This window comes from Tenebrio molitor, chromosome X (genome assembly GCF_963966145.1).
Source record: "Tenebrio molitor chromosome X, icTenMoli1.1, whole genome shotgun sequence".
Taxonomy (NCBI): Eukaryota; Metazoa; Arthropoda; class Insecta; order Coleoptera; family Tenebrionidae; genus Tenebrio; species Tenebrio molitor.
Genome location: NC_091055.1, coordinates 5,428,201 through 5,453,890, shown reverse-complemented (window position 1 = coordinate 5,453,890; position 25,690 = coordinate 5,428,201). Strand labels below are relative to the sequence as shown.

At 34.9% G+C, this 25,690-nt stretch overlaps 3 protein-coding genes across 9 annotated transcripts; 1 reads left to right on the top strand and 2 right to left on the bottom strand.

The window, feature by feature from the left end:
- Nucleotides 1-1,633: 1,633 nt before the first annotated feature.
- On the bottom strand, nt 1,634-11,202 carry LOC138139834 (uncharacterized). 3 transcript variants are annotated; one of them, XM_069060368.1, is made up of 6 exons: nt 10,913-11,202; nt 3,804-3,942; nt 2,727-3,750; nt 2,083-2,678; nt 1,900-2,032; nt 1,634-1,847 (listed from the first exon to the last, which is right to left on the bottom strand). In XM_069060368.1, exons 2-6 carry the CDS (start codon nt 3,937-3,939, stop codon nt 1,802-1,804), a joined length of 1,935 nt encoding a protein of 644 aa, XP_068916469.1. In that variant the 5' UTR covers nt 3,940-3,942; nt 10,913-11,202; the 3' UTR covers nt 1,634-1,801. The 3 variants fall into 3 exon arrangements, with proteins under 3 accessions (XP_068916469.1, XP_068916471.1, XP_068916470.1); XM_069060370.1 differs by lacking the exon at nt 10,913-11,202 and adding an exon at nt 7,262-10,865; XM_069060369.1 differs by lacking the exon at nt 10,913-11,202 and adding an exon at nt 4,040-7,196.
- A 930-nt stretch (nt 11,203-12,132) lies between these two features.
- On the top strand, nt 12,133-19,226 carry LOC138139582 (kinesin-related protein 12-like). 3 transcript variants are annotated; one of them, XM_069059887.1, is made up of 17 exons: nt 12,133-12,504; nt 12,556-12,791; nt 12,843-12,961; nt 13,011-13,195; nt 14,770-14,870; nt 14,923-15,036; nt 15,086-15,333; nt 15,384-15,825; nt 16,313-16,375; nt 16,427-16,509; nt 16,570-16,658; nt 16,714-16,963; nt 17,015-17,058; nt 17,111-17,234; nt 17,285-17,827; nt 17,889-18,617; nt 18,678-19,226. In XM_069059887.1, exons 1-17 carry the CDS (start codon nt 12,298-12,300, stop codon nt 18,854-18,856), a joined length of 3,756 nt encoding a protein of 1,251 aa, XP_068915988.1. In that variant the 5' UTR covers nt 12,133-12,297; the 3' UTR covers nt 18,857-19,226. The 3 variants fall into 3 exon arrangements, with proteins under 3 accessions (XP_068915988.1, XP_068915987.1, XP_068915986.1); XM_069059886.1 differs by having other exon boundaries at nt 12,134-12,504; nt 14,779-14,870; nt 16,714-17,058; XM_069059885.1 differs by having other exon boundaries at nt 12,134-12,504; nt 16,714-17,058.
- Lap1 (leucine rich repeat containing protein 7 lap1) lies at nt 19,107-24,029 on the bottom strand. Of its 3 annotated transcripts, none has more exons than XM_069059890.1 (8): nt 23,683-24,014; nt 22,418-23,623; nt 22,296-22,360; nt 22,112-22,247; nt 21,770-22,065; nt 21,292-21,712; nt 19,921-20,921; nt 19,107-19,868 (listed from the first exon to the last, which is right to left on the bottom strand). In XM_069059890.1, exons 5-8 carry the CDS (start codon nt 21,995-21,997, stop codon nt 19,683-19,685), a joined length of 1,836 nt encoding a protein of 611 aa, XP_068915991.1. In that variant the 5' UTR covers nt 21,998-22,065; nt 22,112-22,247; nt 22,296-22,360; nt 22,418-23,623; nt 23,683-24,014; the 3' UTR covers nt 19,107-19,682. The 3 variants fall into 3 exon arrangements, with proteins under 3 accessions (XP_068915991.1, XP_068915990.1, XP_068915989.1); XM_069059889.1 differs by having other exon boundaries at nt 22,296-23,623; nt 23,683-23,846; nt 23,904-23,985; XM_069059888.1 differs by having other exon boundaries at nt 22,296-23,623; nt 23,683-24,029.
- Nucleotides 24,030-25,690: the final 1,661 nt, after the last annotated feature.

Sequence of the window (25,690 nt, the reverse complement as noted above, 5' to 3'; positions counted from 1 at the left end):
GGAAACATTCTACGCCATTTCTCGCAGTTTAATTATATTTTTTGCAAAGCGTCGACGGATTACAATCCAAATGAAATTGTGATGATGGAAGCAGATGAACCTCGAGATGCACCAATCAACTAATAACATATTTTATTAACTAATCCGGCCGAGAGGGCGATGGTATCGAGAAAAATTAGATAGAGTTTCCATATATTATTTATTTTTCTGGTGTATTTCGTTAAGTTACAGAAATATGTATTCGAATATTTTGTACGAAATCTGTATTATTTTATTATTTTTTAATGTTAACGTATAGTCTTTTGTCATGAAAATGAGAAATTTGTTATTTGTTTATTTCTACTACAGTACTCTTATAATAATAAATTAATTTCCCGCTACAATGTATATTATTTTTGTGCTGAAGTGGCCCAATAGAAAACAAGGTGATTCCGAAGGCTTTTTAATAGGCTTTAAAAACGCCTGGTTGCATCAGAATTTGATAAAGCTTCCCAGTAGATGAGCACCATGTCTGTTAACTCCGGATTAGTGTACTTCACCATTTTTAACAATACTTAATTACGGGAAATTAATTTTCCAATAAATTGTAAACACGACCGCATGCAGGTGAAGGACGTGACTAAATAGTGTCAGTGAGTTTTTGCAAAACCTATCCGCCTGGGTTTTTGCCGTATTTACTTTTTTGCGTTAATGTTTTTCGTACGAAGCCGTTGTTCTTTCACCGTCCCATCCATAGACGACTCGATGACACGGAATACGGTGAAAATAAATTCGAACATAAATTTGAGTTTTCGAAAAAATGGTAAATAGAAAAGTAATTTGTTTTGATGAGTTCTATCACCTTTTAAATTTTCTTAACGCATTTCAATAACACGCTGTAGGGTTACAGAAGGTCGATACCTCAAATTACCGGAAATATCACCACAAAAGATAAAACTGACCTGACCTCAGCAATATTTTCCACTTGTCGTGTAAAGTCCACACAATATAATTTCTCGACCGGGTAACGAATTATTATTGACCCTGCACTTGGAGTAAATAAATTGTGTCGATAAGAGTTTTAGATCGTCAACAAATTGTTGTGACAAGATTAAACGCAAAATTTGCAAGAACACTAGTTCTAAGGAAAGAAGAATACTTTGTACTTCTTGTAGATCAATTTTCAGAAATATGTGCGGAAGCGACATGCAGTTTGTGCCGATTGTGTGGAATACATAATATGTAATAATCGAACAATGCTATTCGGAGAATCATTTGTATTGAAACTTGAAACATGTACCTACTGCTGCGCGTTTCACAAAATTCAACGCAATATTAATTTTAAGACGTGTGTTGCCAGACAAAGCGGAAGATGTGGTTGCATGCGTCTAATAAAATCAATAATGAACTCGCTTCAATTAACATTTTTTTTTATTTTTCGTGAACGACCGTTGAAATTTATACCTCCTGGAGAAGTATACCCCAAGTCCCCACTAATGAGCCTTTGATATCATAAATGTACCACTAATGAGTACGGTTCGACTTTAGTGTCATTCCTTTTGCCGCGTTATCTTCCACATCTTCAAGATAAAATCTAAGATGCTGGATTCCAATTATCGCCAATTTTTCGACTAATTAAGAAAAAAACACTGACTTCTTAAAATTGTTTTATTAAAAATTTATATAAAACATAATTATCACAAAACCCACGTAATGCAATAACTAAAAAAATAATTAGAAGTATTTCAGTTCTTTATGCATTATGGCGTAGCATTATATAATATTTGTATTTGGTTGCTAATTAATACTCTATAAATGGATTTTAAGTGCTGGACTGAAGGTTTGTACAAGATTTTGCTTTGGTCGACCTAAAACAGAAGTGTCATTTCGTGAACTGACAACCTTCAAGGCACAACTCACATTGCTTTCGATTTGTTTCTTCGGCAGACGTGCAATGCAATCGGGCCGTTTTTGACACTTTTGAAGAGAAGAACAGCATCAGCGTGGGATATGTCGTGGCACACTTGGCCATTCACGGCTAAAATTTCATCTCCTAAAAAATAGAAATGAACAAAACCAGATGGTTTGATGAAAATAACTTGCCAGCTTTCAGTCGACCGTCTTCTGCTGCTTGTCCGTTGGCTAGAATGGTCTTGACAAAGATTCCCAACGCTCCCTTGGGCGAGTCTCTGCCTCCTACTATGGTGAACCCTAAAGACTTCTTCCCCGGACCTTTCTCTAGGATTACCGTGTGAAACGTGCAGATAGTGGAACGCGGCCGACGTGGCAAAGTGCAGAAATTAGTCGTAGTGTTGATCGAATTTGAATCGCGATCGGCTTGCGACTTTGGACTAGAAGGGAAGGGCGATTCAATATTTTTCGACTGGTTTGGATTAGAACCGACGGCCGCTCGTCTGAGGACCTTGTTGTAGCTGCCATGGCTGCAACTGTTCTTTTGGAAATAATGGTGGCGCTTGTACAGAGGGCTAGGAGTGGTCTCGGGAGGTCTAGAATGAATCGAGTTGTCAAAATCGACAAAGCTCTCCTTCATTGATTTGCTTTCGTGTTTCCGACACACTAAAAGATCGACGTGCAGGTTTGAGGTACATAGAGATTGCTTAGCTTCCGTCATGTTTAAAGTAGAGATGTCTCGTCCGTTGATGCTCATAACTTGGTCTCCAACCATGAGACACGACTGTCTGCAAGGTCCAACCGTTATCGAAGATTTGGAAATTATATTGTATTACCTGGCAGCTACTCCGTCCGGGACAATGTGAGCCACGATGAAACCATGATAAACGTCTCTACTTTTCGTCAGCAGAATTCCTAGTTCTTCATCGACGCTGCTTTTGATGAGACCCACTAACATGGTAGTTTTGTTTTGTCCCGGGTGTGGTTCCGCAATTGCTTCGTTTTTGTCATGTTGATGCAGATTTCGGAAGATTTCTTTTCTGTCGAGGGACAGAGCTCTCTGCGGATGCCCTCGTCTGTTTGAACTTCTAATTTCGGAGTCTTGCGTTTTAAATTCGAGAAGAGATTCCGTTTTGAACGTATCGGACAAAGCTGAATCATTAACGATAATTCCACTGTCGGAATCTTCGTTATCTACCAAAAGTAGCCGCTCGTCTTCGTCGTCTAGAATATCTCGGTCGTGTTCGTGGCAGAGAGGTTCGTGCGTTTTTTGAAATTCTTCTAGTCCTGGTAAAGCGCCGTAAGAGAAGCTTCGTAATTTCGTACGGAGATTCTTTCTTCGGCGAGGGTTCTTTACCGGTGTCGACTCGGCAAGAGGGCTGGGATTTTTGTAAAGTTTATTTAGGAACTTGTTGGTTGACGATTGTAGATATTTCTCGGACATTGCACGAAGTTTGGCGGTAAAACATGACGCTCGTGACAGACTGTTATATTGTTCGTCACTTGAACATACACCCAAAAGTTCTAAATCTAAACTCTGACTATCACTAGATTGAGGGTGGCTATCACTACAATTTTTCGACACTGAACTACACGAAGGCACATCCACGACTGTCGAAGCATTAGAGTTCGATCTAAAACAAGATAGTCTCGTGTGTTTCACTCTGTCCAAAAGTGGATTCCTTTTTTCCCTGTAATGGCCACTGTCGGAAACATTAGCACAAGTTTTAAGACTTCTCGGTTGCGATTTGTAACGTCTCCTGTCCGATTTCTCTATTATTATTACACTATCTTCAACATTGTAGCAGTTTGTGTCGTTCTTGTTGTTTTGCCGACGGGCCCACACCGCTGAGGACATTTCTATAAAAAATATAATCGTGTATATGTTACAAGGACAAATAAAAGTAGTTTACCAAGTCTAGATCTTCGTTTCACATGTTTCGGGGGTGTCAAAATTTCTAGATTTGTGACTTGCTCAGATTCTGGAGTTCTAAGAGGTGACAAACTGAGTAGTCTGGGCGCTTCGCCCTGCTTACGAAACCACTTCATTTGCTACGACAAAAAAATACATATTAACCACGAGTTTTCATCGGCAACTGGTTCAGAGCAATTGTAGAATCTATAGATATCTGGAATTGAAACTTGTTACCTTTAAACGAACTTTTCTTTTTATTAAAGACGTCAGAGGACAAGTTCGTACGTTCTATGAATTCTGAAATTACTGTAGCCTTGAAATAACTTGCGTTTTGCTACAATCGAAGAATATATACATAAAGAATGTTAACAGATTCAAGACGTAACACATGCAGATTTCCGAAAATGGATTTATTTAGAGATATTTAACAGGACCGAACTGGACAAACAATGCAAAATTTTGAACACATTTTTTAAAGTCATTGCCCGTGTTAGTGCTAGCTGTTTTAATTAACAGTATTTGTTAGTTCTGTGTTAATTTACAATGTCTTCAGACTATTTTAAAGCACGATTTATGTCATTTTTATAACACTATTCTACTTCTTACACAAAAACTGGTTTTAATGGGAAACCTCATAACTAACATCAATTTATTAACTTAAATGTTTTATCACGTGAATTAACCATGTGAGACCACAACATTCCAACCAATTAATTATTCTTAATTGTGTTCTATCGACATTTTTTCTTTGAAAGTAAAATATCAAGGCGATTTTTTTTTGGTAATAATGAAAAGAATATGTCTTACACATAAATAATGTAGCAGTTCTTTATTTTGTCTTCGCAGGAAACAGGACGGATGTTGAATTGAGTTAAAAATAATGATAAATTTATTTATTAATTCCTGCGATTGCATCCTCTGCAAATATACAATTAACTTGCCATCACGTCATTTCCATAGTTACTGCATAAACTAGAAATTTTATAAACTATCCTACTCGGAACGATCCCCTGTATTTTGTCCAGAGCAGTCTATGGATCTAAGCAAAATTAGGCAACCCTTTATACACATTGATGCCATATGGATTTCTCCTGCGATTTTAACCGGACCAAATCGTCGTAACGTCTTCACGAATGACCATTTCTAAACTGGGAAAGTTAATAGTTATTTTATCGTAAAGAGGCCAGACGTGTGTAGGAGAAATTTGATAAAAATAACAATAAACTGTAAGTAATAGTTGTCCGAAAGACGATTTCTTTCTCATGAAAAGCCCACATAACTGAATTAATTTTTTTCAAATTTTTATTGGTCAATTCCGATTGATTTCATAAGCAGTACAATGAAGTGCGCTTCATTAATTTTAACGGTAACATAAAATAGTAATAAATAATTGTAATAGCAGTGCAATTTAGTCGGTTTAAATTTTTTCTTTGTTTGAACAATCACTTTATCACATAAACAGCTAGAACAAAGGTTGAGCGAGATAATAGCTTTTGTTTGCTTTTTAATATTGAAACAAACTTACGCCATCTACTCCTATTTTTACATAGAGGCAAGCGGCCATTAAACTATGAACGTCCTTACGACTAGTTTTTGTTTGGACGTAACTGATCGTCATTGCGAGAGACGAGTTCAGAAAAATTGAATCGTTTACGTCAACGAAAGTCATTCGTGGCAAAAATCAAACAACAGGTTGCATAAGACACGGAATTTCCTAGACCAACTTTCTAACGTTTTAGGGAAAGATCATCTTGTCACGTAATGGGCCTTTTCAAATGATCCAAAGAGAATGTCTAAATGTTCGTCGAACGACTGCAAAAGTGATTCGCATGATTTACCGAAGACCTATTTGCACAGAGTGTCTACCATCCCATCAAATTTTATTATCTCCTGAGGGTACAAGACGCCAATACGAAGGGTCCGCCGCTATAAAAATGTTTACCGCAATGTTAATTTAATTGTCATTGACCCATTGAGGTAAAAGCGTGTTTCGAATCTGAAGGAGACTAGAATTGGTAAAATATGTTTTTCGATCTCGAAATTGCACAATTTACCTAAATTCTATGAAATATCAGCAAAAGTCCTTGTATAAAAGTGACACCAACTTCTTTGACCCGGAGAGACCTAGTAATTTAGTTTCGTTGGTCACATAAAAAGTCCAACTTGTTCTGGTGATTGCGATTATCTCGTGAGGTACAGTTTTTGTAATAACATGAGCACCTAATCGTGTTTGGAGCTGTTCATTATTAGAAATTAAGCCGTAGAGCACCGACTCATTTTGTCTAGTCATCTTGGCTGATTCAGATCGGTTAGGGCCAAGTATTTGTTCTTGGAAAAAGTCGGGAAGAGTCAGACCAGACCGACTTAAATACTCTTACTTAACAACAGGCATAATAAACAAAAATAAACACCTGAGGTTACTAAATAACAGGCGAGGCAAGAGACCTGTAATTTGTAATAATTAACTTTATTTGTTATTAATTATAATGTACAGATACATTCCTGCATGTTAATGTGATCGTTTCGTTTGAATAATTCCGTGCAATTATTTGGGAGATGAGCAAGAACCAAAACCACAAATATTCGGTTACAGTTGAAAGGCCCAGTTTAATTCAAACGTAACAAGTCGAAATGATGGCGAATTTACGATTGTGGCGCAAATCATCAGGTAACGCACCCCACTGACAACAGATTTGGCGGTTTAAGTTTTTGCGAGCGATAAGCAAGATGGTTTGTGTGAATCAATCCGGGTATAAATTTTCACACGAAGTTATGCTTATTAAAGGCGAATGGAGAACTGACATTAAATTATAAGTTGGCCACAACAGCATTTGTTGTGTAATATTTTCTCAATGTAGAAAGTACACTGGAATTTCAATTATGCAATATAACATAATTAATCATTAAGAAACGTGTATGATCATTTCATATTTTCAAATTGATCTATAACGGCCGATGCGATTTACCGAATGCGAGGCATTTTATTGACTATAAATCAATCATCGTAAATTTCTTACAGCTTCCACCTAAACGGGTTTCGGACTCCTTCACCTGGAATCGGTATTTCCGATGATGCTGCCAAATACCACCATCACGGACAAAATACATATTTTACGCGCCTTGTGTAATTTATAAGTGTTATGTAATGTTCATTTTTCGTATCGGTGATGTTAAAAAAGCCGGCTCAGTGCCATTAGCACAATTTGACGGTTTCGATGCGCTAATACCCATTAGTGTTATTAATTAGAGGGGAATGTCCACACTGCTCCTCATTAAAGACATTAACAAACTTGTCCGCTAAATATCACGCCGATTACATAATAATTACTAATCAGACAAGCATCTAGCGTTATTTGAATGAGGAAAAATGATCGCGTTGCACTTTGAGGGCATTAATAATTTTGAATGAGCAGTAATAATATAATAGTGCAGTATAAATACAAGTCATTCGCTTACCAAAGTAATTAAAACGTTGCAGGTGCGGCCTTTGCACGGTTAACGCGTTCAAATCGCAGATTTAGAGGAGCGAATTTGTGTAAATTTAATTGATTTGTTTTAATTTGCTCGAAACAAACACAGACAATGACCCAATTAGGCGGCATAGCGTAACACTTGGTTTAGTGATTTCAGTTATCAAAATGAACGTTCATGACGATTCTGTAGAAAATCGTAATTAGGGGATACATTGTTAATGATAGAATGTAAATGATTCATGAAATTTCATCGGAATTACTATGATAAAACGCGTTGAAATATGTGGCACAGGCTGTAACTACATTCCATCGATAATCGCCTCGAGATACGAAAGCGAAATTTTCAACATTCATGTAATGCAATCTGTATCGACGAATTATGTTTTCACCACTGTCGAATCATTTAAAAAAATACGAAACGGCTCCTCCCAAAATTAAGGAAATAAGCGTTACGTAAATACAAGTCGGAAAAAAAAATAGAAATTTGTGGAAAAAACTAATTATTGGTGATGATCGAGTCGAGTGTGGAGAAATTCAGTTTCATCGGAGAGTGGACTCACAAATGAATTAACTAAATAAATATTTTAAATGGCAAACATTTGTTCGAGATAAGTCCGAGCGTCAACGCCTATGGTGCTAAGTAACTATCCTCAATTTCCATCAAGTTATGTCACCACATATCTGTGCCTAGGTACAGAAAACTTGTTATGTCCCAACAATTAACTAGTTTATTTTGTGTGAAAGTTAGAAGTTCGAATGCGTTCAGTAAATGAAATATTCTGTACCCCCTAATTACTCTTTATTCTCGAAGGTTAAAAGTGTTAAACCCATAGAAACGTTGCGAGTGTTGTTATTGTATTTAAATTAAAATATTGTGAATAATGTTTGTTTGCAAAATTTTTTCTCTTGTAACTTATGCAAATGTGTATTTATAGAAGCTCACACCTTGATTCGAGTTTATGTATTGTCGAAGAAAATTCAGAAAAAACTTATTTATCACGGCGTATTCGAGATTCAAGGTTCAGTTCCAACTAGTTTCGAATCGAAATACTGAGCCTAATGCGGAATTTTAATTTTCATTTAATAAACGTATCTCTGGGTCTAGGTCGTTAAAATTTCGGCTACCGGAATTTTACCTGGCAATTATAGCGGTGGCGACTTAAATCAAAGAGGAGCTAGGATCGAATAGAAGCCGCTTTATTTAATCAGTAAGGTGAACATGTAGCATCACTGTAATGTTGATCCTGCCGCAACCATTGCAACCTTGACGAGATTCGCATTTTTGACCCCTCTCGAAACCTTCACCTTTTTCCCAAACCTTTGCCAGCATCAATTTAGAAAAATTTTCACCACCGTAATCGACAGCGTCGATAATTAACGACCACGGTCGCTTCTGACAGTTTCGTCGATGCATTTTTCGCTGAATAAAAATACCAGACTTGTCGATATCCAGCATCGATGCTCGGGTAATTTGCTGTTTATGAACCGCGATGCTAATGGTTAAACTATGCTTTATAGACGATACACAATAGGATTATAAAACTTTTTCCTTCCGTATCGAATGAGAAAATCCAGTCGATAAAGAACGCGCTTGTAAACGCAATTTAAAAATGACCGAGAACCGGAAACCAGGATGTAAAAAAACTAGATGACGAGCCTATCCTGGTTTATAATGACGCTTTCACGTTCGAATTTTTCAGCATATATGGATTTTTGTCTTCTGAGGTCTTTATGTGAACACAAGGACATGACGGTCATCTTTGTATCATGTCCGCATCATTGCTTGTCCCAACTGTCCCCAGTACCATGACCACTGAACGCTGAAGAGTACTCGTTCGCAGCTATGAACCTGTGAAATCGGACAGAACCTTTTGTAAAAAGTTCGTCATCCAGCATCCATAAACCGACATTTTTTTCCACGTTCAGAATCGATAATAATTAATCGATCGATTGCTTTAACAATCTTTACCGTTAGCTAGCATTGACGTTTTTTCAACCATAAAGCAAGATATTTTTATTAATAATGACAAATGTAACCGCACGGTTCGCTTCACCAAAAAATTGGATCGTGTTAACGAACTACATTGGTTTTTGGAGTTTGTGAATGTTTATTGTACAGCTAATTAATAATGGATGACGTTATTCGTGGTCGTTTTAGAAAACAATGTGATTACTGATCATGCTGGACTGACACCGAATTTACATACTTTCAGGTGGCATTCAACGATCGAACACGAGTAGGTATACAAATTTTATTAGGAAAAGGAAAGCAACTCCATTGTCCCATCACGTAATTAATACAATTGGAGAAAATACCAACGACGAAATAAATCAAAATGTAATAATTAATGCACCAAGACAAGTTATTAGCATGCTAGTTTTTACGGCAGCATCCTGTGTATGTTTTATAATCAGCCATAAATTCAAAGTTATAATTGTAAATAAATCCGTTTACAACTATCCAACAATCAAACAACGGTTATGGCTTATTGCGACTACTACACGTCTAAATAACAGTTCTCGACCACCTCCCCTTCTAAAATGTGCTTTTTAAAAGCATTTCAAAAAGTTTAACTTTAACAGTTTTTTTTAAATAATTTAAATGGTATTTAGACATTCATTTATTGCGCCTGTATATAAATTGTAAATACTATGCTGCTACTATATAAATAGATAAGTGCTGACGAAAGATAATTACAGAGAGACGCAATTACATAGGTCTGCCAAACGGTAATACTGTCTTTGTACATTTTCAAATAGTACCCTAACGTCTCGGTAAATTTCTCAGCTATTGTGTTTATAAATGACAGTTTAAATTAAACGCTGGCTGGTATAGAAGACACAAAGATTTCGTTTTCTCACAGTAGAGCTACATGTTTCACAAAAATCCAAATTACAATTATATAATAATTAAATAATGAAAAAAGAAAGGCACCGGATTTGAGACCAGTTTCTCCGGCAGAGAACCACGTAGATGTCACATAAGCAGGTGATCGAGATCAATATTGTGATCGAAACTGATCCCAACTCTTCCTCATATTGCGAATGAAACAAGCCCAAATAAAAAAATTCAAAGTCATTTCCGTGTTTGTCAAAGAGTTTATCGTTTTTATTGTGTGACCTTCCTTTGATCATTTTCGACCTGCTATTAATTGAATTTCTTTGTATGAGTGGCTAAAAGTACCACACAGTCGAAGGTTATGCGTTTGATTTTTAAAAGTACCTCATCTAAAAATCCAAAAATAAAAGTGCAGTGGAACAGCGATTTTTATGTAAAATTTGACATTTGAAAAATGTAAGATTTTAAATGTTTCAGAGTGATGCAAAGTTTATTTTTAAAAAGTTGTGTAACATTGTTGTTCATTTCCAATCTCCGAAATTGCAATACCTGTGGAATCTCTGAATTTGAATTTTTCAAACAGCCCCGTGTATACAAGTCAATGAATTTAATTACATCACTTATGCATGTAAATGTAAATTTGTGCTATTTGCTCGTACAAATAACTGATTATTAGATTGGTTAGATGATTTAAAGATACAATACCACAATCACGTTTACTCGTTAATAGGCGAACGTAAATACTGTATGAGTAGTGTTGATAGAATAATCATTAAATGTGATGACAGAACTCACCCTTGTGGTAATCCCAGTAGTCCAAAAAAATAGTCAGAATAATAAAAACAAAACAGTTAAGTCACATTTTTGTACCACACTATATCAACTTAAGCCACATTCTATTCAACTGAAAGTGCGCGACTAGAAACAAAAAAATCTGACATATCAAGCCTACTCAGCGGCTTTGGCTTTGACTTTCCTATCGCCACTGCTTGACGAGTACTGATCATACCATACCATCGTACTGTACTCGGCCATACAATAGTACCCAACACGCCTGGATGTGGTAGTCGTTTCTGCTTAGAGAACTACTTCTTTTTTCAAACTCCACATTCAACTGAACGAATCGAATACCACCCCCTCCTGATAAGAGTTTCCAATCTTTTCTACGTAAAAAAAATCTCCAAGTATTATATTTATCATACGACTCGATATTGTGTCAACGGACTAAATACAAAACGCGTCATTGTTTACGTTTTATTTTTTGACATGAATATTAAAAGTAATTCAGGGGTAAAATTTTGTTGATTTGAATTTAATGCTGTTTGCGCCATTTCAAAGCGAGCGGCCATCTGTTAGTCGTTATGTCAATCATTACAGTTTCCTAGAATTGCACATTTTTTTTCTTCCACAAATACGTATTTTTTTTTTTAATTTTGCGATCAACAACAGTAAACTTCCCCATCAATCCTTATAGCGTTATTCTAGAATTGCAATTAAATCGATTAGTGCTTTTCATTTTCTGTATGTTTTTCCATGGCATCGTTTGACATTTGACATTACCTCCATTTTACAACATATACGAATACTCTTATATTGCGTACATGAAGACAAGAGTCCCGAATTTAAAACGAGATAGCAATCATATTCCTGAACCCTTGAGGAAATTGTGTCTAGTGCACATGCGTTCACGTTCATCCTATCACAAACCTAGCGTTGGTAGCATCGGACATCTGACATTTGACATCCCTGCCTGAAATGCACGTCTTACTTTATTCTACTGGTCTACGTGGCATTTTTGTATAGGATTTAATCCTAGTATTTTATTTCGAGTCATTTCTGTGTTTTTTTGTGGCGAATCCTGCCCAGAAATTGTTAATTGTGTTTGTTGTGATTATTTAATTGCTAGAATAGCGGGATTTTATAGCGCAAGTCATATCTTTGCGCAGGCGGATAACGCCGCTTGTGCTCAACGGTGTAGCAGCATAGCATGTTTTGCATCCCTTCATCAGCGAACTCACTAGCCATTGTATTCTAGCCCAACACGCAATATAGGAGTATTACATACATGCATTTGACAAATCAGATGCTGGCTATTTTTGTGCTGTGACCGTAGTTTGCCATAAAAGCAAAAATTGAATAGTGGCTCGATTTGTTGGTTTTAAGCAAGTGTGGGGTTAATCATGAGTAACTTTGGTTCGCTTGAATTTCTCATGATAAAGCAGACTTGTCGCTTTTTCGCTTACAAGTTTGAAATGGGTTCAAATCAATCACCTCAAGACGCATCAAATATTTATTCATTCGAATTTTTGAAAGCGTTGTACGATCGGCCGAGGGATAATATAAGTAAAATTATCAAAGCAAATTTGGCTGGCGGCGAGAATGACAACGTATTCTTTCATAACTCTAAAATTAACCTAAATCTAAACACTTTCTTGTAGGGTGAAACTGAAGCCATCAATGAAAATAATGACAAATACAACCTCTCTGAGAAGAGAATACTTTTGGAGTTTTTTAAAAAGGTGGTTGAGATGAAATCTCAACCAGCCAAGCAATGGACAGACTTACAACATTATTTGTGTTTCGTGTATCGATATTGCATGACCAGTGATCCTGACCCTGAACAAGAAATATTGTCACCTTACTTTATTGCTGATATGAGGAGTATAGTGTGCAAGTATGGCTTACAATTTTTCAACTAATTCACCTTTAAGCAATTTTCTTGTAGTTTAATGGAAGAAGATCAGATCCAACTTTGCCTTAGATTATTTTCTCTTGTAAGAGAATATACTGTATTCGCTCACAAACAACACCAAAAAATTTCTAATGTAGAAGCTTCTATTGAAAGTAAGCTCTTTCTTATAAAATGTTAGTAAACTTAACAGTGTTATTGTAGGTCTGTTCTACTATTATGAAGCATTTTTGTCGGCTACAAAAAATATATGCAAAATATTTCCAGAGTTAGAAAAACTTCTGATCAACACTTACAAATTAGGGTGGTTAGATTTTAATACATCAATTTTTATGTATTACTTCTATGAAACTACATATGTCCAAAATGTTGTACGTGAATTTGAACAGGTAAGTCCACTTACTTTAATTCTTCCTTTCTGTATATGTCCACATATAAAGGCTGTCTTAAAAAAAAAAACGACCCACGCTATAACTTTACTATTGATGACCCAAATGAAAAAAATTATACAGGAAACGAAATGGCTCTAAAAACACTACAAACCTCAGTGAACATATCATTTTTAGACCATCTACCCATTTATGGGCAATGGCCAACTTTTATTTTTCAAATGGTAACCTATAATTTTTTTTGTTGATTCTGTGTTTGAGTTTTTTTTTCTGATTGTAATGGCATAAAAAAAACTATACCCTTGGATAACAAAATTTCTGGAAAAAAAGGAAAATATGTTGCATCAAAATAATTTTTATTATCATATTAATGAAAAAATCAAGTTAACTGACCTCCATTATTCAATGATTTTTATGAATTATAATTACATAAATAAATAAAATTTGCAACATGAAACGTGCCTAAAATTGACATTTAAGGGGAGTCCAGCACACTACCAACAAATTTTCGTTTATGAAATAAAGATAAATCTAATTTTGATACATGTTTTCCTTTTTTTCTCTGAAATATTGTTATCAAAGGGTATAGTTTTTTATGCCATTACAATCAGAAAAAAACTAACAGAATCAATAAAAAAAATTATAGGTTTCCATTTGAAAAATACAAATTGCTTATTGCGCATAAATGGGTAGATGGTATAAAGATTATAATATGCTCACTCAGGTTTGTAGTGTTTTTAGAGCCATTTCGTTTCATGTATCATTTTTTTCATTTGGGACATCAATAGCAAGGTTTTATAACGTGAGCCGTTTTTTTTTTTAAGACAGCCTGTATAACAATTATATACTGTCCTTTGACATTTTTGTTACTTAAATTGTTTCACTTTTTTTTATCGTGAGCATTTTTCTTAATGATTATTTAGCACCTGGAGTGTTTTGAATGTCCTTTAATGGGCCTTATTATTATTATCACAAAGCACACATGTTGATAATATTTTTAACAATATGGGGTTACATTCTGGTAAATTAAATATTTAGTATAGCAGAATGTTCTCCATAATAATTATTGATATAATACTCTTACAGATATAAGTTGTCATAAAGTCAATTTGTTTTTATAAACTTTTGTTAAAAAACTGGAGTAATTTATTTTAAAAAAACCTAACTTAAGCTTGCTAAAAACACTCATTCACTTATTTCTCAGGTGATTTACTTTTGTAATAAAAGCAACAAAACGGCTCATATTTTGTTTCTGAAAAACAGGTTTTTACATACACACTTAACATGACCACGTAATTATGTTAAAATAAAATTTTCCACAAACCGTTTAATGTTCAAAATCTGAGAGAATAGCTCTAATCAATTTACCTTTAAAAATAATATTGACCCCTTTAAGGAAAATGTGTACTTTTAGAAAAGTAGTTTCAACTTCTAAGACCTGTTTTTATGTAAAAAAAAGTTTATCCTGGTAGACTCAATAATTGCAAAATGTTTGTTATATTTGTTGTAACATGTAATTGTTAAAATCGATGTCAGACATGAAAACATGATCTTACTTTGTGTATCAAAAAAAGTATTTGCAGATGAAAGATAATGTTTCCATAAAAGCAGCCGGAATCTATACAGTCTTGACTGAACTACACAAATTATGGAGGTCACAAATGTTGGGTATAAAGTACGATGAAATTTTTTTGTAAAAACTGGGTTTATCGTGTTTTTTTTTGTAGTAGCGTAATTGCAAACAAACTTGGAGCTAAATTTAAAGGTTTGGACAACAAGATGATGTCTTCTCACAAACGAATTCTCTCTAAGAATTTTTGGATCGATCGTACTTCAGAAGAGTAAGAATTTTTGTAAATTTTAACTGTGTGTACTACTGGCGGTTTTTAGGAAGTCTATGCAGGATATACGATTATTTGACTGTCAGTTGTTCACGTTGGTGGGAAATAAGAGTCTGCCAATGCCCGACCCCACCTTGGATGACTCTGGTCAGTGCATATGCGAGGACTGCTTAATAATAAAATACAAGTCGATACTCGAAAACAGTCAAAATAAACTTTCATCGGATTGTATGAAAGTCTCGTGTAGATTTTGTAGACAACAAGTGGATTTGGACCACTTTCAGCAACACATTAACGGTATGTATTAGTTTTTGAATTTGAGTTGAGGTGACAAGAACCATTCTTAGGTCGGGCTCGCGCGGAATTAGAAGGGAACAATTGTAAAAACCTGTCGAAGATCATTTCGGATAATATCGATATTGTCAAACTGGGAATGTCCACAAATTCAAATCCGAAAAATTCCAGAAAAAATGCGTCGAACGATACACGTAATTCCTTCATGTCCAATCCCAACAGTATGAAACGGCACGAGAACAGCAACGGCGAAATTTCAAAAGATCCGAGTCCCAAACTCGCGAATGAACCGCCGATTTTCAAAAATGATATCGACGACGACGATGATGACGCTGACGTTACTAAACTGGCTTTCCCAGAACTTGAAATTACGAAAATGTCCAGAAAAACGTTCTACAATATTTTAAAGTACCGAAACTCGTTACCTACCGCCGATAAAGAAAACAAATGTGACCTTGCTAGAGCATCAGAGAAACCGATAGTGGTCCAAAATACGTAAGTTTTTATCAGTTATGTTAAAATTTTAATTATGTGGACAACAATAATTCGACAACACGCTACTGACCTGACAGATGTTTATTATCAATATTATGATAACTTTATTTAATTCTATTACGTTATTCAATTGTGATAATTTATGATAACAATTGATACATATTTATATCACTTGTATATTGATAGAAAGACTTTCTATGATTTATACGTCGCTACCAGTGGCGTGCGCTAGGGTCGAGTAAACAAGTGAAGGTGATCCAGCTTTGGCTGGAAGGATTCAAAATTATTTAAGCCAAAGATGTGAAATACAAAAAATACATTCTCAAAATTAGCGGGATATATTACCGATTTCTTTAAGATGATGAACCGTTAAACATTTTTAATTAATTAAATTTCAATAATTAGTTGTCCGTTAAAACAGGTCATGAAAAGATATTTTTCGTTAAGTTTAGTGAAGGGTGTTTTTAAAATGTTCAATCCATTTAAGGATTAAGCAGACAGTTCCAAAACCGAGTGATGTTAAGGGAGCTGACGTAGTTAAGAATTCAAAGTAAGTGTTCTGTTTTCTCTAATTTTCAAATTTAGTAAAAAATCATTTTAGAGGTACAAATACTTCGAGTAAAAACACCGGGATGACTTTCCCATGCGGCCATAGTTGTAAACTCGAGGAGGAACTAAAATCAGGTATCGGAAGTGATTTATAGTTGCAAGTCTTAATGTTGATAATTATTTTTTTTATAACAGAATTCAAAAAAGCTTATCAGGACACGTGTGATCACCACAAAGAGTCAAAGAAATGCGATTGCACTTTTTGCGAAGTGTTCGGTACTACGGTAAATATGCAAATAAAATTATCTGATCGATTCCTGAAGAATGAAGTATTTTCAGACTTCACACGTTCACAAGACCAACGAAACCCGTAACAGGTTGAGAATTAGATTGAATCAGAGAAATGAAAATGTAAGCAACATCTCTTCCAAAAGCAATGCCAAATTGAATGTATGTTCGACAACAAAAGCCAACACAAACAAAACTGAATCTCCGGCAGCTGGACCCTCTAAACACAATCACAGTGAAGCTAATACACCTACGAATATTGAAGATGCAAATACTAATCCCTTCATGAACGACATTCACGGTTTGCTGAATTACATCGAAGGTAACACCAATGTAGACAAATTTGCTTTAGCCGAGAAGAAGGCAGCGAAGAAAGCGAGACAGAGACATAAAAAGGTAAGAATTAGTTTGTCTTAAGTAACGTCGGTAAAGGTAGAGTGAAATTTAGGAGCAGGAAAGAATGAAATTGGAGGAAGAAGAGAGAAAGAAAGAAGCAGAAGAAAAGAGAAAGGTGGAAGAGAGACTTAGAAGCGAGGAGTTAGCTAAACAACTAGCTGAAAAGGCTGCCAAAAGTAAGATTTCTCCCACGTAATGGTTTAGTCTTCATTGTTTGTGATTTTAGACGCGAAGAAAGAAAACAAAAAGAAGAAACAAAAAAATAAGGCGGCAAAAGACGGCAGTAATTCCGAACTAATGGAAGAAACGATTCCTGCAATGGTTACGATTAAGAGGGTCGTTGAAAATGACAGTTCGTTACCAACAGTTACGATAACTTTAAAAGGTTCTACACCTGATCAAGATAAACTTTTGTACACTTTAGTTAATGGCCATGATGGTAATAATGCTCAATTAGCTGAAAGTAAGAAGAATAAAAAGAACAAACAGGAACCTGGTGCAAAGACTGTTAATTTAGAGGTAAATACAGCTACAAGTAAGAAGAAAAAGAAGAACAAAAACGATCAAACTAATCCACCAACAAACACAGTAATAACAAAAGAGTTACGAGTGACTTTAGCGGTAGATCCAGTTTCTCCAGGTGATACAAAAAAGAACAAACCGGTAAACAAACAGAGTGACGTGAAAACCATACCTAAAAAGTTAGACGTTAAGAAAGATAAAAGTAAAGATGCCAATATTAATATACCTATGTTGAAACTGCCACCAGGTAATACAAAAAAAAAACCAACAGTGAGTCAGTAATATTTTTATTAACTAAATGGTTTTAGGAATAACAATTACAAAAGTGGATGGACCGATGACAGATCGAAATTACAAAGCAGCCAACATTGAAAGTCCACCTTATAATTCGAACATTCCTGTAAGCAAATCTGGAGTAATTGTGGTTGACACGGAAAAGTTAATAAAACAATCGAGCGTAACCACAAACGGGACCACTACAACCACCACTACTACCAGCAGCAAGAAAAATAGAAGGAAACGCAATAAAAAACAGAGAGAAGTGCAAAATGGTTCACCTGCAAATCAGACTAGTAAACCGTCAATGGTGACATTGAAAAATCCCATATTTCATAATATGCAGAACAGCAGACACGAGGCCGAGATGATTCCAGAATTGGGCGGTAGTCAGTGCCAACAGGCGTCCATTTTCAAAAACGAGAATGGTATGGTCACCATCAGAAGTTCGAGGTTACAACAGAGTTTGAACAGCGGCTCACCGATGCCGAGTTTGATACCAGATCTAAAACCAGTCCTTGGACCGGAGGTTCCTACGACGTACATGTCTTCATGCAATTTCACAGAATTCTCAAGAATATCGCCGTTCAATGCTCAAGAAATTTTGTCAGGTTTGCCAGGTATCGAAATAACGAAAGTAGATAAAAATTCGACGAAAAGCGACTTGGAGAATAAGAAAACTTGCCACACAGCTGAAGTCTCCATTATTCCGGCTAACAATTCTGACAAATTTAATTTTGATAAAGACGACTTACATTACGGTATATCAGAAAAAAATGTTTGTTGATTGTGCTTATCTGGCTGATATTGTTCGTTTTTAGATAATGTTTTTACTCCAAAAGATATTTTAGAAGATGACATGGATGCGGATGAAAGAGAGTTGGAGGCTTTCAAACGTTTCTGCCAGCAATCTGTACCTCCTAAACGCAAAGAAAAAGTTGCTCATCTCAATGTAAAAGATATTGTTTTAAAAAAGAAAAATGACAAAATATCTGCTTAGTTGTGAATTGTTTAGATTTGTTTAAGAATTTTTCAAAAAAATTCAGAGTATCTTCGCTTCATCGTCATTTCTTTCAAGATCAAATCTTGGAAGTTTTTTCTTATTTCATAACGGAAGCCTAGATGGTCTCTCCAAATTGGAGCTGGACAAGTGTCTGTCATGTTTTTCAAATTTTTGTTTGAAATCGCTTCCACGATACGCTAGTTATTTTTACTTGTCAATTCTCCAAATGTTTTATTTATAATATAAGATGTTTACTATTGTCCAGATCTAATCTGATTGTTCTTTGTTAGTAAACAAATGTGATTTAGTTTTTCCACCAAAATTTTCATCGTTTTTTTATTGCCAATTAAATAAACTTAAAAAGTGATTTTTGTTTTTTTTTTCTGAGTAACCTGAGACTTCTTTAAAATGTAAAACTTGACGTGTGCCTTCATTAAGTACGATTTAATTATCTGACTGCCTGAAAAAGATAAACTATGTTATAACTTTCAATATATGGGTTTTTATTTTAGAAATGTAAAAAAGTAAGAATTTAGTAAAATAGAAAATTAGACAGAGAGCTAACTACAAATATGATTGTACATATATAAATAAATAACAATTACTCTGAGTTATTAACATTAACTTAATCTAATTCACAGCCTCTAGTTAAATAATCATAAAAAACAACTATGAGGTAACATCAAACAAAATTGTTAAATGCAAGTGAACGGCAAAAACTCAATCACTCTCCTCATTTAATTATCATATTAGAAGTAAATAGTTTTAGGCATGCAAAACTAATCTAGCAAAAAACGCGAGAAAAACCGGATTAAAATTTTTGTCAAGACGCTTGCTTTCGCGAAACGGTTACAACTTTAACCGAACCGATTTTTTGGTAAGCGTATTCGTAAGCCGCATGCGAATCCACAACGGTAAAATCGACATCGTCAAAACTGAGAATTTTATCCCCCGGGTATAATTTCTGATAAGCCACACCGGCTGGATGAACTTGATCGACGTAGATACCCTAAAACAACAAATGAAAAATGTGCACTCCAGTCACAAGTTACCCAACTCACGTCTCCTTTCGCGATAATATGAAAATCTCCCAAAATTCTACATCCCGTCAACTCCACTTCTATTACTTTACAAATCTGGTGAGTTCCAAATGGCCATTTACTGTTAGCCTTTTTGCCGGTTTCGTTGTTTTCGACGGATGGAGTTGGAGAGTCTTTCATGTAATAGTCTTGAATCTGATCCGCTCGATTTTTTGCAAACTTCGGGGTCGGGTGGTGGATATTCGACGGTTGTTGTTGACTAAATTGTTTGGGTTGATCGTGAGGGCTTGGGGGGCAAAATTGGGCGAACAAATGGGCGTTTTTCGAGTATGCCGCCGCTATATGATATGGAGGGGGTTGTTTGGGAAGGTCGTCGTTCGCAGGCGACTCTTTGCCTTTCGGTTTATAAATCGCTGCGTTCTCTCTCGTCGCCCTCTCTAGCACCTCCAAAGCCTCCACCACTTGATTTTGATGCAAATCGTCATCTTTATCCAGCAAACTCGACTGTGAGGCCGACAAGTCGCCAGAAATATGAGTCACTTTTGCCTCCTTGATTTCTGATATGTTAGGCGACTGAGTTTCGGGAGGATCACTCCCGCGGAGTATGTTACGTAAGCGACGCAACTCTTTGTGATGAGGGGTAGGAGTGCGGCTCAAGGAAGCTTCCGTTGGGATATTATCCATGTTGAAACTGATGTGGTACGTTTGGTGACTCATGGGTAGGTGGACAGAGGGCGGGGCTTCAGGCAGGGGAACTTGCGGGAACAGGACGGAAGTTAGCACCACTTGGCCGTCAGGAAGTTGTTCGTTTTGGAGATGGATCAGTGGCTGAGTTTGATTTGGAGTCAGCCACAAAGCTTTTAGATTTGTCAGTTTTGACACTGTGATGGGTAGGTATTCCAGTTTGTTACCGATGAGACCCAACGTTGTTAGTTTTTGCAAGTGGCCAACTTCGTCTGGCAACTTGTGCAAGTAGTTGTTATGGACGTTTAAAATTGTGAGTGCGCAACAGCTTCCAATTTCTAAAATCGCAAATAAATCATTTATTTAATCAAACTAATTGATGCGAGTAACAGTGTCAACATTCAGATAAGACGTTTCACGAGGGAAATTAAAAAAGAGAAAACATTTTTAGAACCGCTGACATTAATATCACGTTATGTGGTGATAAGACTGATAAGAGTAACCTAGAACCGCATTACACAGTTCTTGTTACTGAAAAAACTATTTCATTGCCTGTACATTTTGCATACTGTTAAAAAAACTTATATCCATATAAAATTTCAAAAATATCAAGTGAAAAATTTTTTGAAAAATGATTATTAAATATTTTACAACTGTAATAATTGGAAAGAGGGGAATGTAGGAATTTGTGTTTGGATTGAATCTTACCTGGTGGTAGCTGTTCTAATTTATTATCAGAAAGAATGAGAGTTGCCAATTTCCTCAGATGGCCAATTCCTGAGGGAAGTTTAGTAATAAAATTGTTCTGGAGGTTGAGTTCTTCAAGATTGGTGAGCTTACTGATAGTATTTGGCAGTTCTTCTAAATTATTAGACTCAAGTTTTAAAACCTGCAGATTACGCAGATTTCCTATAGCTTTTGGCAACACTGATATCTGATTAAAACTTAAAATTAAGTTTGTTATTTTGGTCCATTGACCTATTTCTTTTGGTATAGTCTGTAAATTATTATAGGAAGCGTCAAAATCGTTAATTTTCTTTAAATGTGTAATGGAAGCTGATAATTTGGTAATATTATTACCATTAATCCATAATTCAGTCAAGTTTCCATGAGACTCACAAACCTCTGTCTGTAAAAACAGGAAAAAAAAATAAAAATTCAGAGAGAACAGTAGAGGAGTACCAACCAATTGAGACAGATTATTGTCACTAACATCGAGCCTTTGTAGATTTGTTAATCTTCTAATTGATTTTGGCAACTCTCTTAAACCATTATCTCTTAGTTCTAAGATTCGAAGATTTGAAAGGCGTCCAATATTGGCAGGCACATAATCAATTCCTGTGTCATTTAAACACAGCTGTTGCAAATTAATCAGACTCATTATGGCTTCAGGAACTTTCCCCAAATCATTCATACTTAGATCTAATATTGTCAACTTATTTAATTTATCAATATTTGGTGAAACTCCTTCCAGTAGCAAGGCTGCAAATAGTGTGTTATTTTTAGCGTTGTGCAACAGAAACCTTACCATTTTTGCTAAAAATCAAAACTTGTAAGCTATTTAATTTGGAAATGAGGGGCGGTATCGATCTTATTTCGTTATCGCTGACATTTAAATACCTTAAGTCGATGCATTGAAACAATTGGGGTGAAAGATCTTTCAACTAAAACTGGAGGGTGAGTGGAGATTTGGGGTTTCAATGGTTACTCACTTTATTTCCTTCAAGATGTAACACTTCTAGGGTCGGTGAATTATTGTAAACATCTACAGGCACTTCTGAAATTCCACAGCGAGAATAGTCTAACTCTATGATCTTTTCTTGGTTATTGTTACATTTATAACAAAGAAAGAAACTCATTTTATACACGCACTGGTCATACTTCTTCACCTCCAGATCATGTTTTCTTGTCGTTTATGGTTATATTAAATTACATTTTTAAATGGTACGTTTAAATATACGTTTCCAATAATTTGGACAGAACCCAGAACCCCAAAAAACTGTTTAGGCAGGTTAACAAACTTAAAAAAGTCGACGTCTTTTGGTTATAAAAATAATACCAACCGTCATTTTGCTTACTTCAGGGCCGTAACGCACAATTCCCCCATGACATAACGCACCCTATTCCAGAAAAAAATTAAACTCAGAATTAAATTTACCACACGAACAGTACCAACTCCGTTTGATTTATATCGTCATATACCATGTATATGCCAAAATGATGAAGCAATACTCTTTTGATCTAAAAATACAAAATCATTATTTTTAGACCAGGCCACGGCTTAAAATTCTATTCGTTTAACCACTACACATCTTAAATCGATTTTAGTCAAACCATTTTTTTGTTGTCGTTTAAATTTTAAGGAAAATTTGAGGGATCATGGTTGATTGTTTTTGTTAAGTTTTCAAGAAAAGTTTTAAAATAGAAATTTAGCCATGAAGTGAGTGCATGAAAATTTCCAAAAATTCTATTATTTATTTCAGACGACACATTCATTTCCGCGAATAAAGTTAGCTCGGAACATACGTCATGTTTAATTCTAATAATAAAAGTTCACGAAAACAGTTGCCCAGTGAGGCTAAAATTTAAAATATGTATTATACACATAAGCGTCTTGTTTTGGGTATTATTTTAATTTATTAAAATAGATGCACTTATTGTGTTTCGAGTTAGACTTTGACGTTGATTATTGCATTACAGTGCCTTGTACGAAAACATTTAATTAAATTCAATTATGATAATAATTTCTGGAAAAATATATTTAATTAATTGATTTATTGTCGAGGGAGACACTTGAATCCAAAGTTTGAAATTTTGTTATTGTTTTAATTGGATTACTTTGTTTATTGCACTGTGAAATACAATCACAAAACCAAAGTCCATCGAGTGTCAGACTGACTGTCTGCAAATACTTATCTTTTTGTCATTATTAACTTTGATCGCGTCTCCTGAACAGCTGAACGAATAACGAGATCACAGTCAACATCTGAACTTTTCCGCCTGATTAATCTTTGATCGTATATTTGGTTGCATAACTCAGCTAATATGGAAAACAAATATGTATGTAATGCAGGTTTGAATATTACTCTGTGTACCTACCTATATTTCATTTTTTGCAAAACTACTATTTAGCACGATTAATTAATGCAAAACACAAGAGATCACTTCTTACACTGTGATTCCCCGATAAGATAAAAATTATAAAATTGATGATATTTATTTATAAACACACGACTCAAAACATGGATTGAAGGACAAGGTTACTGAAACAAACTTCCACTTTTAGATAAAAAAAATAAATTTTCCTATCATTTCGGTACACAGTGAGATCCACCTGCTCACAATATGATCAAACCTCAACGGAAGAATTTATCAGAACATAAGTCTGTAGGGCGATAGCAGATAGACTGAAATTAAATGTAATTTGTCTAGACTCAAAGGTCAAGAACTTGGTCAGAGGTGAAAAAGAATTATAGATTTCGACAAAGCCACATTACAACATTATTATTATGGACTTTCTCTGGATGAAAAATCAGATGCACCCTGAGGCAGGAGTTTTAAAGGTGTGCCGTTCGCAAAGGTTTCATAATAGTAAAGGTTCTAAAAGAAATTTTAAGGTCGTACCTAATCGTTGAAGTTGGCCATTGGAAAGTTGAAAATTGGTAACGGACTTGCTATCCGATCATCACTTTCACGCTTCTTTGAAACATTTCTCTATTCACCAATAAGCGCGACAAACTTATCTGAACTTAACGCAGTTTCAGTGGCCTCATTTAGTTAATTAATTAGAAAAATGTGGGTCGTTGATCTTCATAATTGCGGATTTCGTTGACTGTTTTCCAATTTTCCAATCGCTTGAAAATTACAAACAAAATAAAACTAGTGGAAATTTACAATCACCCATTTGAAATTCTTTTCGAAACAACCTAATTATCGACACATAACATTTTAACGGTCATTTCAATTGTATTTAATTCCATTAGTTTATTCACATTATTGTCGCAACTCTTGACGGAAGCATTAACGACGAAATAAAATTTTCAATCACGTCAATACCATTTTTATTTTTATTATTGTTGTTGTCTGCCAATTCGCATCAGAAGAAATTTATTTGTTTATGAAAATTTACCTTGGAAATATACCTAAATTTTTTGTGTGCCCACATAAAATTAAACTATAAACACATACAAATAACAAAATATTATTTAAAATGTTTGTTGTTTATAAAATTGCAAATACAAACATTCGGTGTCGCATCAGAGAGTATGACCTACGTCATTTTCATTTTGCTTAGTTCGCATAAAAAAATCATTTGTTCTGGAACAAATCGAGACGTATTTACTATTGGTATTGATTGATAGTAAAATGTTCTGGTATTTATCAATAAATAATCGAGGGGCGGTTGTTGTACAATAAAACGCCCTCAGGTTATAGAGATGAGGCTTTTATGATTGTTCTACATACACTTCATGATGTTCCTTCTCAAACATTATTATCCCGCTAAGGTATTTACCTGTTCAACATCGACCGTAGTTATACCTGGGAAATTCCACTTGAAAACAGTTGGGGATGTTTATACTACCTAATCTTTAGCCCATTTACCTAGGGTATAAAAACCCTAAACAACAAATTTTGTCCTTGTTATATAAATTTTCATTAAAAAATAGATACCTACCTACTGATAAGCCGACATCGTTCTGTGGTTTTATGGTAATTATTACTTATCGATTTTTATCCAAAAACAAATATTTCTTTATAAAATATTGCAAAAATAACTAAAATCTGAATTTTTTCTACAAGGTACATATACAGAATGTTCACAAAAAATAAGACGAGTCTTATTTATTGGGGGATTTTAATTATTTATACACCAAATTAAATGGTTGTGAATAAGCTACAAAAAAACCTAATAAATTCACGCCCTAAGTGCTTCAAGTCTAAACTGTCAAAAAAAATTTCAAATGGAAACATACTTTTTTTTTAGTAATTCTGAGAGAGATTTTTACTCTGAAAACAACAATATATCACAAAAATAAACTTACATACCAGGAATACAAAAAAAAAAAAAAAAATGTAAAAAAAAACCGCTATTATCGTCTATGCTCAA

Excerpts from the sequence above, each read along its gene's own strand:
- Lap1 (XM_069059888.1), bottom strand. The coding sequence starts at position 22,442 with ATGAGTTTCTTTCTTTGTTATAAATGTAACAATAACCAAGAAAAGATC. Across the intron at positions 22,066-22,111 it reads TTTGATTTTTAGCAAAAATG|CCTTGCTACTGGAAGGAGTT; the intron begins GTAAGGTTTCTG and ends CACTATTTGCAG. Across the intron at positions 21,713-21,769 it reads ACAATAATCTGTCTCAATTG|ACAGAGGTTTGTGAGTCTCA; the intron begins GTTGGTACTCCT and ends CTGTTTTTACAG.
- LOC138139834 (XM_069060368.1), bottom strand. The coding sequence starts at position 3,939 with ATGAAGTGGTTTCGTAAGCAGGGCGAAGCGCCCAGACTACTCAGTTTG. Across the intron at positions 2,679-2,726 it reads CCGGACGGAGTAGCTGCCAG|ACAGTCGTGTCTCATGGTTG; the intron begins GTAATACAATAT and ends TGGACCTTGCAG. Across the intron at positions 1,848-1,899 it reads AGAAACAAATCGAAAGCAAT|GTCGACCAAAGCAAAATCTT; the intron begins GTGAGTTGTGCC and ends CTTCTGTTTTAG.
- LOC138139582 (XM_069059885.1), top strand. The coding sequence starts at position 12,298 with ATGAGTAACTTTGGTTCGCTTGAATTTCTCATGATAAAGCAGACTTGT. Across the intron at positions 15,826-16,312 it reads CCGATAGTGGTCCAAAATAC|GATTAAGCAGACAGTTCCAA; the intron begins GTAAGTTTTTAT and ends AATCCATTTAAG. Across the intron at positions 16,376-16,426 it reads GACGTAGTTAAGAATTCAAA|AGGTACAAATACTTCGAGTA; the intron begins GTAAGTGTTCTG and ends AAATCATTTTAG.